The sequence below is a fragment of the Equus quagga genome, chromosome 15 (genome assembly GCF_021613505.1).
Source record: "Equus quagga isolate Etosha38 chromosome 15, UCLA_HA_Equagga_1.0, whole genome shotgun sequence".
Lineage (NCBI taxonomy): Eukaryota > Metazoa > Chordata > Mammalia > Perissodactyla > Equidae > Equus > Equus quagga.
The window spans coordinates 18,756,515-18,771,840 of NC_060281.1; the positions used below are offsets into that span (position 1 = coordinate 18,756,515).

At 41.0% G+C, this 15,326-nt stretch overlaps 1 protein-coding gene across 1 annotated transcript in view; it reads right to left on the reverse strand.

Moving 5' to 3' along the window:
* The window catches only part of MEP1A (meprin A subunit alpha), a 33,406-nt gene extending 18,569 nt beyond the window's left edge, over nucleotides 1-14,837 (reverse strand). Inside the window, exons 1-5 of the mRNA XM_046641106.1 lie at nucleotides 14,723-14,837; nucleotides 14,526-14,564; nucleotides 10,350-10,390; nucleotides 9,773-9,848; nucleotides 3,038-3,155 (exon numbers count right to left, since the gene is read on the reverse strand). Coding sequence (XP_046497062.1) covers nucleotides 3,038-3,155; nucleotides 9,773-9,848; nucleotides 10,350-10,390; nucleotides 14,526-14,564; nucleotides 14,723-14,837 — 389 coding nt within the window. The remainder of the gene's footprint in view (nucleotides 1-3,037; nucleotides 3,156-9,772; nucleotides 9,849-10,349; nucleotides 10,391-14,525; nucleotides 14,565-14,722) is intronic.
* Between the last annotated feature and the right edge of the window lie 489 nt (nucleotides 14,838-15,326).

Here is a 15,326-nt window from a genome sequence, read left to right on the forward strand (position 1 = left end):
TTGTCTCTGAGCAGTGGCTGTGGTTGATTTAAGTTTTCTCCTTTATACCTGAATGAATTTCCAAATTTCCTTTAATGAGCAGGTGTACATTTTAGGATCATGAAAAAGAACATCATTAAAAAAGCAAGTTAATCCAGCCCATTTATTTGATGTAAGCCGATCTGTAGCATGATGACAGCACAGAGCAGGCTGCCTAACTCGTTTCTGAAGGGCTCCGGGCTAGGAGGACCCATAACCTCCCTCAGGAAGCAGTGGACTCAGACACTGCCGGCAGAGATTGAATTCCTCATGGTGTAAACTCTTGCCCTCCTTTCCCCAATTATTTTTGTCTTTTCTCATAAATTCAGTTTTCCACCTCTATTAGCAAACCTGAAGGTTTCTGCAGATTGTCCCCTTACCTGCTTTAAGTTGTGGAATAAGCATCGATACTCTAACCCACGCTCCGCAGGATGAGCGATTTGCTGTTAGTTTGAAATGCGACCAAGGGATTGCAAGTTCCTTGGTAAAAATCATGTTGTCTTATCTACCATTGTTTCTCGAGATTGCTAACATCACATGCTAATGGATTTGATTTCTACTCAAAGATAAATCTTAATTATTTGCTAACAACTTTATTAAGATATAATTTACATATCATAACATTCATCAATTTTAAGTATACAACTCAACAATCTTTAGTAAATTTGCTGAGTTGTGCAGACATCACGGTGAACTCCTGCCTCTCTGACAGTAGCATTTTATTACCAAACCAGAGTTTACTCTGCGAAATATTCATAATCTAGAGGGAGTATTTATTATTTATCTCTTTTTTTAACATCCCTCCCCAACAAAAAGGTGTAAGTTGCAAAAAATACCATAACTCTGCCACTCTGTGAATCTTCCACCTTGTCTTCCTGAAAGAGCTCAGCTCACCTCCAGCTTCGGGGACCAGGGCCCTGAAGGGTCTGGGGTATTCTGGTCCAGTCCCCTCCCTAGAACTTCTTCTTCCTTCTCCCCTCCCCAAACTTAAATGTAACAGAGGCACCTCCCTGCCCAGGCAATACGAGTCCCCCAGATTCAGTTTTACAGGGAATGTCCCTCACAGCTGGCCCACCCTTTCCTCGGGCACCTGGAGACTGAGTTACAAACTGAAAAGAAACCAAGAGAATTTTACTGGAAAAGGGAGAACTTTTGTAAAGTGAGCAGATTGACTTTGTTTTATTTTTGAGAGAAACAAATTGTCTCTGTTTGTGCAAAAAAAAAGGGGGCGTAAAGAATGGAAATAAAAGTGTTAAGAAAATGAATATTTTTCCTGAAATTTTCAATAAATAATTAGAGGCTTTGGGACTTTCTGGAAGCTCAGAGGTCGCCAAAGGACAGTATGAAGAAGTCAAAAGCAGAAGAGCTCTAAAATCTGTGTTCTTGGCAAGGCCTGAGGTATACTTTACATGCTTTTTTCTTCACATAAGAAGAAACTATCCAAATATTATTGGTTACCTCCATTTATGCGGCCGACAAGAACCTCAAACAATAAACCACATGTCTAGGAACAAATTCACTGTTCTAACCCAAAAGTGGTTCCTCCAGCAATATTCCCAAACTCGGTGAAGGAAGTTACCACTCACCAGTCCTCCAAATCAAAAATCTTCGAGACATCCCGGATTCCTCTCTCTTTCTAATCCCTCACATCAACTAATCACCAGGTTCCAATAAGACCACCTCCTTACAAATTTCTGAAATGCATTCCCTCTTCTTTATTTCAACTGCCTCTTCTTCAGGGTAGGTCCCTTTCATTTCTCTCCTGGAGGACTAGAACGTCCTTTAATTGGTCTCCTGCCATGTGTCTTCCTCAACTTCAGTTCTTTATTCACTATTGCTAGAGTAATCTTTCTAAAATGGAAACCTGAACATATAAAGAATCTTGCACAAAACAGTAGCTTCTCTTACGCATGGCTTTCTATTGCCAGGCTCCTGTTTATCATGCTGGCTCATTCTCACCATTCTGCACCTCACATGCAAAGTTTCAGACTTTCCAAACTTAACGGATTCTCCAAATAAGCCAGATTTCCATTCATGTTTGCTGTCTTCTCTCCTTTTTCTTCTTCCCTTTCTCTCTTCTTCTTCCTCCCACCTTTTCCCCTGCTCTCACTCTCCTCCCACCCCCCATTTGTCCTTTCCTCTCTGCTGCCACTATGTCCTCTCCCTTCTTCATCTCTCTAACACCCAGGTTGGCTCTCCCTGATGCTTCACCTCACACTAGTAGGTATCCATAAATTTCTTTTTTAATAAAAACACAAGCTAAGAAAACAACTAAGGTAAGCAAGGTACTTAACTTGTATCTAAGTAGCCATCAGAATTTTACTTTTTTTTAGTGCTAATTGCCTCATACTTCTTCTTAAGAGCCTGAGTCATATGCTAACTTCCTTCCGCCTCTGTTATCCATCCATGATTTGCAAAAACCCCACCGTGGGAGCTAAACCCCCAAATCCAGGCGACACCTAGAGGCAGTGATGGGAACTGCAGTGTGAGGAAACTCCCGGAGCAGCTTGAAGACACAGAGTCAGGGGAGACGGTAGCTTCACTTTCCAACCTTATCAGCCCAGGTTAGTTGACATAAACCCCACTGGAAAAAGGGCTTCTTCCTTGATACACCATTGATTTCTTCTTAGAAATAAATAACTATGAAGAGCAAATTTACATCCAGAAATTTTTAAAGAGGTCCAGCCAACCAAGTACCATAATTTAAAATGGTACCATTAAAAACAGGATAATTTATACTTTAATAAACCTGACTTTAAAAAGGCGCCATAATTTAAAATATGATCTAAGCCTAGAAAAAGACTTGGGATAAATCTCCCTGAGGCCCAGAGTTATCCAAACAACTCATTCTCTACATAATACATTAAAAATGTTATGTAATTTAAAAATCCACAGTGAAAGATTTGATTTTGCTTTCAGTTTCTTTCCAATTTCTTCTTTTAGCTGTTGAAAGAGATGTGTCACTTTTTATAAACCAAAGGATGCGTGACTTTCACACTCTGTAAAATTTCATACTTACCCGCTAAACTGCTGAAAGATGATATATGAGCTCTCTCCTTCATAGGGCTTGAAATCCACACAGGACTTGAGGCGGAACATTTCAAAGGCATAGAGAATGGCTCCTTTGGCATTCAGGTCTGCAGAAATCAGTAAAAATATCAATGAGCATTCTTTATGTCTTGGATAATATACATAACATAGCTTAGAGAAAATCATGCCATGACATAAAACCCACAGAGGCCCATTATAGATTTTTTCGGTAGTAAATAGATTCCTTGAAAACTAAAACTGAAAAATTAGTTGTGGATATAAACATTAAGTGCATACTTTAAATATATAATGCAAATATAACAACAAAATAAGAAGACGTGTGTGTGTGTGTATAGGTGAATAAAATCATAAAATAATTTCCCACTTTCTCCCTTTCCTATTTCCCCATTCAAGCAGAGATTCTCAGCGCATTGCCTCAGGAGAGTCACATGGCAGAGCAGAAGACAGAAATGACTGAAAGTCACTTCTGTCTTCTGGATGAACCGATAAAGTACCTTGGAGAGTAGCGATGCAAATGGCGTTCCTTTACCCCAGTCTAAAAAGGCATCCCCTCTTGCCGGAGGGAGAGAGCAGAGCTTAGAGAGGTTTGTGGGTTCTGAAAGCATAAGTCCATATGGTATTTAACCCTGCTTCCCTACAAGACCCCTGGGGAGATGGCAAAGCTAGACAGACAGCCTTAGAATAGACTTCTGTAACCCAAGTTTGGAACCAAAGCAGCAGAAGCCTAATGGACTTGAAGGGGCAAGAATAAGAGATGCCTTCTCGCAACCTGTGTGGACCAATGACCAAAGATCAAATGTCTTTTCTTTCACCTAACATGCACACACCTCGGTGTTGCGTAAGACAAGGATGGGTGCAGAAGAAAGGTACTCCAGAGGAACAGAGAGTATGTTTTACTTTGTGTGTGTGCCTATTTTTTTCTTCCGTCAACTCATCGAAGGTAGGTCTCTAAGTTTAAAATCAAGCTAAGTTACACAAAATTAAATTACATTTCTGGCACATTTGATTTTGTGCAATCTCTCAAAGAGTTTACAATTCTTGGGAGTTTACCAAGAATTTACGAGTCCTTATCTCATATTTTCCTGGCCCTTATTTCATTTGATAAACTACCAAGTTGGAGATTCCACAGTTCAGATGTCGTAAGATCATAGCAAGGTCACTAAAGAAATAGTCATTGGAATAATCCGCAAGTTAATTGTGGAAACAGCAGAGATAACAACAGTAAGTAGTCCAATAAACTTACTGAGGGATTTTCATGGACTTTTACCTATTCTTATATAGTGATATCTGTAATAGAAGGTATGTACACAAGACAGCTTGGTCATCACAAAAGCGTAAGAAAAAAAAGTTTGATTATACTAAAGTCTAACTGTCTATAAGGTTCGGTTGCTTTTGCTATCCTCAAGCCAAATGGTGGGAGTTCCGAAAGTGGTTAATTTTAGAATCACATCTCTTCTGCTCTCCCCACACCTGAATAACTTGTAAAGAGGGAACTAAGCAACTCTGTAACAATTTTGTAGAAACTCTTCCAACATCATTCAAATGAAAAAAAAACAAAACAAAACGGAAAAGAAGCCCACTTGAAGCCTCCTTATTCACCGTGAAGCCAACCTCGGGAAGCCACGCTTGATGTTTTGTGCGCTGTCTTTACACAGGTGATCTGCTCCACTTAGGACGCTGCTGGCTCTTTAAGAGGAAGGAGCCTATCTTTTGCCTCACTGTATTCCTAGGTCCTAGTTCTTTACTCTGCCCTGACATAGTTAAGTTTTACATAGCTCTATCTCGAACAATCATGTTAGTTTGGAAAACCACTAGCCCTCTTTCACCCTGGATCAAATAACATGAGAAGAGTTAACTTCAGACACCGATGACTCTACATGTTGGAGGACGAGCACAGGAAGGCTAACTCTACTCAGTTTAAGAGTCCATTGAGAGAGTTTTTGATTCTGATAATAGCAGAGGAACTTGAATCTGACTAATCCCCCCACAGATAACATTTATCAACTTTGGGAAAAATCAAGAAAATAAACTCTTTGAATGCCTAAAACAGGGAGAAACTGGAGGAGTGTTTATTCTTGAAAGAAGGAAATTTCATTGGTTAAGATTCACATCTATACAGCTTTTTGCATGAGGGCATTCCCCAATCCTTTCAGCTCAAGGAAGAGAGAACTCAAGCATAAACCTACAGGTGTATTTGCTTGGCATATCAGAGGGAAGAGTTTGGGATTGCCTGAATGGCTGAAAATCAAGGGAGGAAAACTGGAAAGGAGAGAGCCACGAATGACTAGGGGAGGCGAGGGCTAGTGGTTCCAAAATCTGTGTATAAACACCTCTCCAATCTTTTGTCTGACTCATGAACATTGCCTGAATGGGAGAAGACTCCAAGGAACTTAGTGGAAAGTAGTGGGGGGAAGGCCGATTAAATTGAAGAGATGTCTCAGCTGCTGCCCACCATCGTGGGGAGAGAATTTGAAGCTGGAGTCATGTCAATTAGAAGGGCTGGGAAAATTTTTGGGCGTCTTATTGAAATCCAGAGAAGCCATGTCTTAAAAGTAAAGACTATGTCCCAGCACGAATGGATTTTCTTTGAACTAAGGACAAAAATCAAAACAAACCCTTCATAAATCCAGGAGGACCAGACAGTAATTTAACTGCTCTGACAAAAGTTAACACTATTCAGAGAAAAACAGAATGCAGAGTGTCTACAATGTGATATCTACGATGACTAATATATAGCCAAAAATTACTGAATCTGTGAAGAAATAGAAAAGTGTGATCCATAAACAACAACAAAAGCAGACAATAGAAAGAGAAACAGACCCAAAGATGACCCACATGTCATAAATAGCTGACAAGGATTTTAAAGCATTATACCTTTGTTCAAGGATTTAAAGAAAAAAAGACGAACAGTCAAAGAATCTCTGCAGAAAAATGGAAATTATATAAAAGAACTAAAAGAAAATTCTATCAGTATTATATCCAAAATCAAAAATTCACTGGATGAGTTTAATAACAGACTAGAGATGGTAAAAGAGTCAGAGAGAAAAATATTGAGAGAAAAGAAGAGAGCTTTAGTGACCAATGGAAAAAATACCAAGCAGTCTAACAGCTGTGCAATTAGTCTCTGAGCGACAGGAGAGGCACAGAAAAATTATTTGAGGAAATAATGGCCTAAGATTTCTCAGATTTAGTTACTTAAAAAAGTCACTGTAAGGTCTAAGAAGCTTGGTGAACTCAGGCAGGATAAATATAAAGAAAATTAACAGGCATATCAAAGTCAAAATATTAAAAAAACAAAGAGAAAGAGAAAATATTGAGAGCAGGCGGAGAAAAACAGACACATGACATACAGGGGAACAACAATATGAAAGATAGCTAATCTCTCGTTAGAAAACACCAGAAACCAGAGACAACGTAATTGGGGCAAAATATTTGCAAAATACATATCCAAAAAAAGACTTATATCCAGAATATGTAAAGGACTCTTACAACTCAATAATAAATACACAAATGACTTGATTTTTAAAATGAGTAAACTATTTAAACAAATACTTCACAGGAGAAGATACACAAATGACCAATTAAAAATGAAAAATGGTCAGCATCATTAGTCAACATGGAAATGCAAATGAAAGCCGCAATAAAATACCACTACAGGTCCACCAGAATGTCTAAAATGAAAAAGAATGACACCAAATGTTGGCAAGGATGTGGAGTAAAGGACTCTCATTCGTTGTTTGTGGGGGTGTAAAAGGGTACAAGCAGCCTGAAAGAGGCCCAACAGTAAACCTACAGCTATGTGAAACCCAGCAATTTCACTCAGGTATTTACACCAGACGCACGAATATGAAGGCACACACGAATATTAAAAAAAGATTTGCACAAGAGTGTTCATAGTAGCATTATTTGTAATGGCCAAAACATGGAATCAACCCAGGGGTCCAACCCCACGAGGATGGAGAGCAAGCTGTGATGTCCTGAATTCATACAATGGAATGCCACTCAGTGACAGAAAAGAACCAAGTATTGACACACATGACAACTGTGATGAATATCTCAACATTTTACTGAGTAAAAGAAGGCTTAATCAAAAGAGCTTCCATTTGTATGAAATTCTAGAACAGGCAAAACTCATCCATGGTTAACACAACAACAACAAAGAGAAGAGTAGTTGTTTCTCGAAGGGTGAGCATAACTACGAAGGAGAACAGAGAACTTCCCGGGATGATAACAGTGCTACATATCTTGACAGACGTATAAATATTTTTACACTGTATAAATGTAATATATAAATTATAGAGGTGTATAAATATTTTAAAACTCATTGAATGGTACTTTTAAAACTCATGCATTTTACTCTATCTACATTTTACTTAAAAACGAACCATAAACAGAGGCTGGCCGGGTGGTGTAGTGGTTAACTTCATGCACTCTGATTCAGTGGCCCAGGGTTTGCCAGTTCGGATCCCAGGCACAGACCTACACACTGCTCATCAATCTGTGCTGGGCGGTGTCCCACATACAAAATAGAGGAAGATTGGTAGAGACCTCAGTTCAGGGACAATCTTCCTCAAGCAAAAAGCCAATCCTCCTCACCAAAAAAAAAAACCACAAAAAACTAACACCACCCATGTAAGAGAGGATGTAGAGCAAATGGGACACTGATACATTGTTAGTGAGAATGAAAAGTGGCACAGCCACTTCGGGAAATTATTTGGCATTTTCCTAAAAAGTAAATACACATTTTATGATCAAGCAATTCTATTCCTCGACATTTACTCAAGATAAATAAAAAAAAAATCTATCCACACAGACTTGAACAAGAAGGATTGCAGTGGCTTTCTTCACAACAGCTGCGAACTTGAAACAACCCAGTGTCCATCAACAGAAAAATGGATAAACAAGTTGCAATATATTCACACAAAGGAATATCACTGAGTAGTAAAAAACATTAACTACTGATCCACAATGATATGGAAAAACTTCAAAAACATGTTAAGCAAAAGAAGGCAGATACAAAAGAGGACACGCTATGTGATTCCATGTATGTGTAAATCAGTTGTACACCAGGTAAAACTAATCTACAGGGGAACAAGTTAGAATGGCAGCTGTGTCTTGGGGAGTGGGATGGGGGTTGGCTGGAAGCAGACCCATGGGCACTTTCTGGAGTGATGGAAGTGTGGGTTACATACTTTATGCATTTATCAAAAGTCATTGACTTGTACGCTGATTTGTGCATTTCACTCCATGTAAATTTAACTTTAATAAAGGAACTCTATACAAATATTGAACTGTAATTAGTACATTTACTTTTCTCAATGCCATGGGTCCAGGCATCTGAACCATTTTTAACCCGACAGGTGATTCTCACGTGGTGCTGCTTGAGAGCTACCGAATGCTTGTGCTGCCGTCTTATTTCAGGCCACTTGTTTTCAGTTTGCTCTCCATTGATCTGTCGCCTACATTGCAGCTCAGGAGACCTTACTACTCAAAGTATGGCCAGCAGACTAACAGCATCAACATTCCCTGGGGGCCTGTTAGACTCTCGGAATTTCAGGCCCTGCCCCTGACCTCCTCTGCATTTTAAAACAATCCTGGGGGACCTTTATGCCCCTTACAGTCTGAGAAGCACTAACGTCCGCCTCCCAGAGGTGCGGTGAAGGGTAAACAAAATATCAGGTGTCTTGATGGGAGGGGCGTAGCACGGGTGTGACAAACAGGAAGACAACTGTCATGGGAAAAAAAACCCTTTCAAAGCTGACCTTTCTTAAATCAGGTGGCAATAAATACGAGTACACCATGAATTTGCAAGTATCCTGGCAAACACTGGGAAAGACAACTCAGCTCAATTTTCCATAAAATAACTGAGAACAACAGCATTGGTTTGTACCTAGCTCTTCTCCAGAAGGGATTGGAGGCAGCGCTGATAAGGGTGACGGAAAATACTGAGACATAATCTACGTCTCCTGAGAGGGGGAGCAGCCTAGCAGCCCACTAAGACTGTGCAACCTTGTTCTGGCTTCCCCGCCCCTCTCTCCTCTTCTCTCTCCACACAGGCTGGGCTCGCAGGTGTTGTATCCTCGTGCCTGCTCAGCTATCAGTCAGCTGCTTGAGGTCAGCCAGCGTCTGCACGTGGCTGCTAACATTTATTTCCACCAAGTATTGTTTCCACAAAGGGTAAAATATAATTTATTGAGTCCTTTATCTTAAGAGAGAGAAAAGATAAATTATTAATACTGAGGAACAAAGACTATGAACACGTGAAATACACACGTTTCTATTTCTCAAAAGGGTGGCATAGTTGTAAAAAAAACCCGAAGAAATCAATACGCTAAAAATAGTATCCTCAGACCATACTTAGATTGACCTAAACCAACTATTATTTAAAGTGCAAATTTTTCCTGCTATGATGTCAAATTATACTTCATTGTGTTTTTGTTCTTGATGTTGCTCCTGGTCTTATTAACATGGTAACGTGTACTGGGTTTTTAAAATTATTGTTTGGTACTGTGTCTCAGACTGGTTAGGCAGCACTGGTTTTGATGTAATGTCATGCCTTTCACTCCGGGAGATAAAGAATCATCGGGACTTGGAAACCCTCTTATATGCTGGTGATTACTCTCCATCTGAAGCTGATGAACAGGAGGAAGGAGGAGGGAGAAGATTTAAACCCCAAGCTCCTAGTTAAGACAGTTGCTATTACCCAGATTGTCAGCCAGAATGTAAGGAATGGGGAACTTCCATCTGGCGTTGGGCTCTCTCAGGGCGTTTCTGGAGTTCTGTAGAGACAAAGGCAAACATGACCAGGAAGGCTGGTCCTCAAGGCCTCCCCGGCCTCCTCCCACCAAACTCTCACACCACAAACAATCTGTCACACAATTCAAGCAATTTAGTGGCATTTGTCTTTTGATTATAAAAGTGATAAAAGTTCATTATAGGCAATTTGGGAACCTGGGAGAAATTAAGAACAAAATAAAGGAGACTGAGATAGCCGCTTTAAACATATTGGTGCACTTCCTTCTCTCTCATTCTTCACGTCTTAGGAACATTGCGTGGACAAGCAAAGTACTAATTATAGACTCTTCTGCACTCTTTCTAATTTTTTCATCTGTTTTTGTCATCACCAACCACAGTGGAAGTTCTTGTGGGTACAGATTATAGATTAGATTCTTCATCTCCTTCACAGCACCCATCTCAGGGCAGGACACAGAGCGGAAACTCTCAATCCTATGACACATCCAGTCCTGAGGGACGCTGTTGTGTCATTGGCAGGTACTCACCCGCAGGAGGATGTCCCCTTGAAAGAGGTCCAAGCCCGCAGCTAGACATGGATTTTTAAAAACAAAAATTTGAACGAGTGTTACTAAAAGGCATGTGTCATAATAAAATTAATCTTTTCCATGTGAATCTTTCATTGTTAATCTTTACGCAGTGAAACTCATTTTGAAACAATGCAAACATTCCCTCTAATTGAGTGAATGTAAATAGCCAATAGATATCCTATATTGTCACAGCCTCTGTTTTCATTTTTGGAACAAGAAACCTTGTTCAATTCTCTTAGAATTAAGTGATGAGTTAGAAGGGATCTTATTGATCATTGACTTCAGACCTCTCATCCTTCAGGGGACGAAACGGAGTCCTGAGACAGGAAGTGATGTACAAGGAGGTCAGTGGCAGGATGAGCATTAGAACTCCCGACCTTCCATCCAGAGCTCTTTCTGCCATTGCACCATCCTGCCTCCTGACCCTAAGTAAATGGGTTGATTTTGCTCTTTCCCATGGAAAACAACGGTCCCCTCCAAATCCAAGCTCAAGATGCCACTTTTGTAATAAAGAAGACCAGGCAAACATGGACAGTTCCATTCAAAACTGGGTCTCCAAACATCTACTGTCAGGAGCTTCACAGAATATGCTTTCTCCGGGGTCATATTCCTTAATTCTGGTCTCATACCATTTCTGAAAATAAGGTCCTTACAAGGGAGGCTCCTTGCTGGAAAACTTTAAGAGCATTGAAAGAATGTCACTCCTTATCACAAACTTCCTGTGATAAGCAGCTTCCCCCATAAAACACAAACGGCTTCAGACAGGGTCATTGGATTGGACCTTGTTCTGAAGACAGCCCCTGACTCCCAGCTGGGAAGTCAAGCTAGAGAATAATCACGAGAGCCTCACATGGTACCCGAGGTCCCATTGGCAAAGCCTATGGCCCACTCGGGAGCCAGGTGTAGTCTGTCAATGACACCATGGAGGTGTCAGGTATTAGGAGGCATCATGGTTTCACTTGCCAGTGACTGACTAAGGCCGTCCCTGTATCACCCTCTTCCCCAAGCACACATTTCCTAGATTTGCTGAACTTCCATAACCCTAACCAATCCTCAGGTAACAGCACAACTAAACTACAGCAAAAAGCAAAGACACCACTGCACCACTGGCACTAGGGCCCAGGTTCTGAATTGCCTTTTCTGCCAAAGTACTATGTGCTGGTCCATCCACAGTCTTGCCTAGGCTTGTCATGAGCAAAAGGATGCATTTCCTGACACCTGGCCTGGATTAGAGATGGGGAGTGAGGGGAGGGCTCTTCCATAGCCATATGGACAAGCCCACTCAGACTTTGGCCCCAGTGGTTGGTCACTATGAATGCGATCACAGGGGGTGAGATAGTGTGGCAGGAGGAACCCTTCACAAAGAAGTGTAAATCCATTGAGAGCAAGCCTCACTCTATTTACTACCCATTTGTTCACAGAGCACATACTTATTAAATGCCTCGTGTGTCCTAAGCATTGTTCTAGATGATGGAGATATAGCAGAGAATAAAACAAAACCCTCAGGGAGATGACATTCTCGACTGGGGTGGGAGGAGAAACAAACAAATAAACAAACGTAGAGTATGGCAGATCATGAAAAGTGAAATTAAAAAAAAAACATAAAACAAGGTAAGAGGGAAAAGAGCGCTGAGGTGTGGGAGGGTTGATATTTTTTAAAGGGTAGTCAGGGAAGGCTTCCCTGAGGAGGTGGCATTTAAGCAGACCTCTGATAGAGTGAGAACGAAGGAAGAGAATTGAAGGCTGAGGCAACAGCCAGTGAAATGTCCTGGGGCAGGAAAGCCTTGACGTCCTAGAGCAGTGCTTCCCAGACTCTAGCCTCAGAGCCCCCTGGAGGGCTTGTTCAACAGATTGCTGGGCCCCACCCCCAGGTTTCCGAGTCAGTAAGTCTAGGGTTGGGCCTGAGAATTTTCATTTCTAACAAGGTCCCTGGTGATGCTGCCGCTGCTGCTTGGGGGACCACACACTGAGAACCACTTTTTTAGAGAAATAGCCATGAAGTCAGAGTGGCTGGAGGGCTTGAGAAAGTAAGGGGTTGAGTAGTAAAAAATGGGTCAGAGAGGTGGCTGGGGTCAGAGCATCTCAAACTTTAATATGCTCGGAATCATCTGGGGTCTGTCAAAGTGGAGATGCTGATGCTGTAGGTCTAGATGGGACCTAAGATGGGGCATTGCCAAGACAGTTCTTGGGTGGCACATGTGATGTTGGCCTGTGGACCGCACTTTGAGAATGGGGGTTCTAGGGCCTTTATTTTGTGATGGACGAGAAGTCACTGGAAGAATGGATCAGAGAAGTGACACGGTCTGTATGACATTAAAAGGAGCACTGGGTCTACTTTGTGAAGAATAGCGTGTACGGGGTGAGGGCAGGAAGGGAGGAGCACTCTTAAGGCCACTGTAGAGACAGGCCAGAGACAAGGTGGTGCGGACCAGGGGAGGAGAAAAGAAAGTGCTTAAAAGTCACAACTTGTACATAATTTGATGGTAGATCTAATCGCATTTGCCGACTGATTATGTATAAAATGTGAGACAAAGACAAGTGTCAGGGGCAGCTCTGAGGTTCTGAGCCTAAAAAGTTAGAAGGAGGGAACAGCATTTGCTGAAGTGGAAAAGACGGACAGAAGCAGGTCTGGGGCAGAAAGGTTAAATCAGCACTGTGAGGCACAGAGAGAAGACAGAAAAAGGTGACAACTCTGTCTACTTGGTTTTCCCAACCAATTTGTGAGTTAGAATCTCACTGTGTGTCTAACCCAAACAATCCTGGTAGCTTGGCTGCAAGAACCCCAAAAGAGAAGGAATCCACATGGTACTTTTTTTCATTAGAGTCGCAGTTCAGAGGTGGTGGCGGAGCTGAAGGGTCAGATGGCTCTAAGGTAAAATATTTAACTTTTATTAAATAAATAAGGACGAGATTAGGAAAACTCCAATCCTAATCCCAGCCCTACTCCATGAGAAATAATTGAATCTAGTCAGTGTTTAGCAAGCCCTCCAGGAGATTCTGATGCTGAAGTTTGAGAAGCGCTGATCTGACATCAAGGCTTTCCTCCCTCAGGACCTTTAAAATATGACCGATCCTCCGAATTACATACACCTTGACTGCCAGGCTGGAGAGAGAGAGAATTTGATGCCTGGCTCCGAAGTCACCCATTTATCTTACTTAAACCATATCTACCCTGCCCATGTAGCCATCCACAAGCTCTTCCGATTGAATATCAACTAGCCTGCCTTTCCCGTAAATGGGACAAAGCCGGAGGAATTTAACCCTGAGCACAGGGTTTTACAGTTTTGTAGTCTTCAGATAGCACTGAGCTGTTGAGCTGAGTCAGGAGAGCTGGAGGTGAGCCCCATCACTGCCGTCTGTGATCTTGGGTGAGTCACCTTCATTAAAAGAAGCCTCCAGTTCCTTCCCTCAAAAGAAAACGGCACTTACTCCACTGCGGGATTTGACAAATGAATATGCAATTGATACGAAAGCTTTTTTAAATTACAAGGTGTTTATGATCATGAATACTTCTGTTTCCCACCAATTCTAGCCAAAGACACCCAGAATACAGAGGTTTCTCCTTCATTTTAGAAGCAGGACAAGAGAAGAAAAAGAGAGATGATAACTAAGCTTCTCTCTCCTCTCAATCACGATTTCTTCAAGAAATGTGTTTGCAGACAAATGTCGAAATGGAATCATCTCTACATTCTTCTCTAAATTCCGACAAACAGTTGTTAGGCAATACAATGGGCCAGTAGAGGGGCTGGGGGGGGGGGTTCCCCACTAAATACAACCAAAGGCATATTCCTTATATTTTTCTTAAACAAGCAGAATAATCATCCATTTTTCTTTCCTTTTCTTTTCAAAATGGAAACTGAAAAAATGAAATTTTTACAAACAAGTACCTTATGTATTTTCAGATCCATTGAGCACTGACTAGCTCTCCTAGAAACTTTGGTCTAACCATCATTCTCTTTCCACACTTCCATTTTTCAAGAACTCTGCAAATTCTAATGAAGCACCAATAAATATTTCTCCCCCAAATTTACCCAATACCATATTACGAAGCTAAAAGTTTTTCACAGGACTTAAAATTCTATCACAGGACTTAAAATTATTTCAAGGCATTAATAATGCAGAAATTGAACCCACCTAAATTGATTTCTGAAATATCCTTCTGTTCACCAAAATCTATTAAAGGGAGGAAAAAAAATTGTTACCAGTCTTGCTGAACAAAAGAAAAAAAGTTCAGAAGCATTCTCGATGCAATCAATTGGTTCTTACCATTTTCTTCAGAAGGACGCCTAATCTGAAAGGAAATAGATAGACAGAAAATGGATAATGCATACCAGAATTAATATTTCTAAATACCCCAAAGAGCAGAACTCTTCTTACCGAAACAGCTGCTATGTGGGCAAAAAGCAAGATGAAGGAGAGAAGGCAAATAGATCTACTCCAAACCATTGTTGCGAGTGAATGGATATTAGCAAAGACACCTTGTAACAAACATATTTGAACCTTGCCCTACTGGCATATTAGAAACTTTGACCCTTCCATGTATACTGTAGTTTTAAAAAAAAAAGTAGTCAGAATGTCATTGAGGCAGGCCGGCCCTGTGGCGTAGTGGTTAAGTCTGGCACGCTCTGCTTTGGCGGCCAGGGTTTGCTCCCAGGCATGGACATACGCCATCCTTCAAGACAGGCTGTGGCAACAACCCACATACAAGACAGAGGAAGATTGACACAGATGATAGCTCAGAGCAAATTTTCCTCATCAAAAAAAAGAAGTCATTGACATTTTTGAGGGCAGATACTAAGTTTAACATAAAAGGTCAAGTTCCAGAGACCAGGGAAAAGTTTGAAAAAGTTAATACTGAGATGTGCATATAAGAATCAATAACATTCCTATACACCAGCAATAATTGTTCATATAATATAACAGATAAAAGATCTG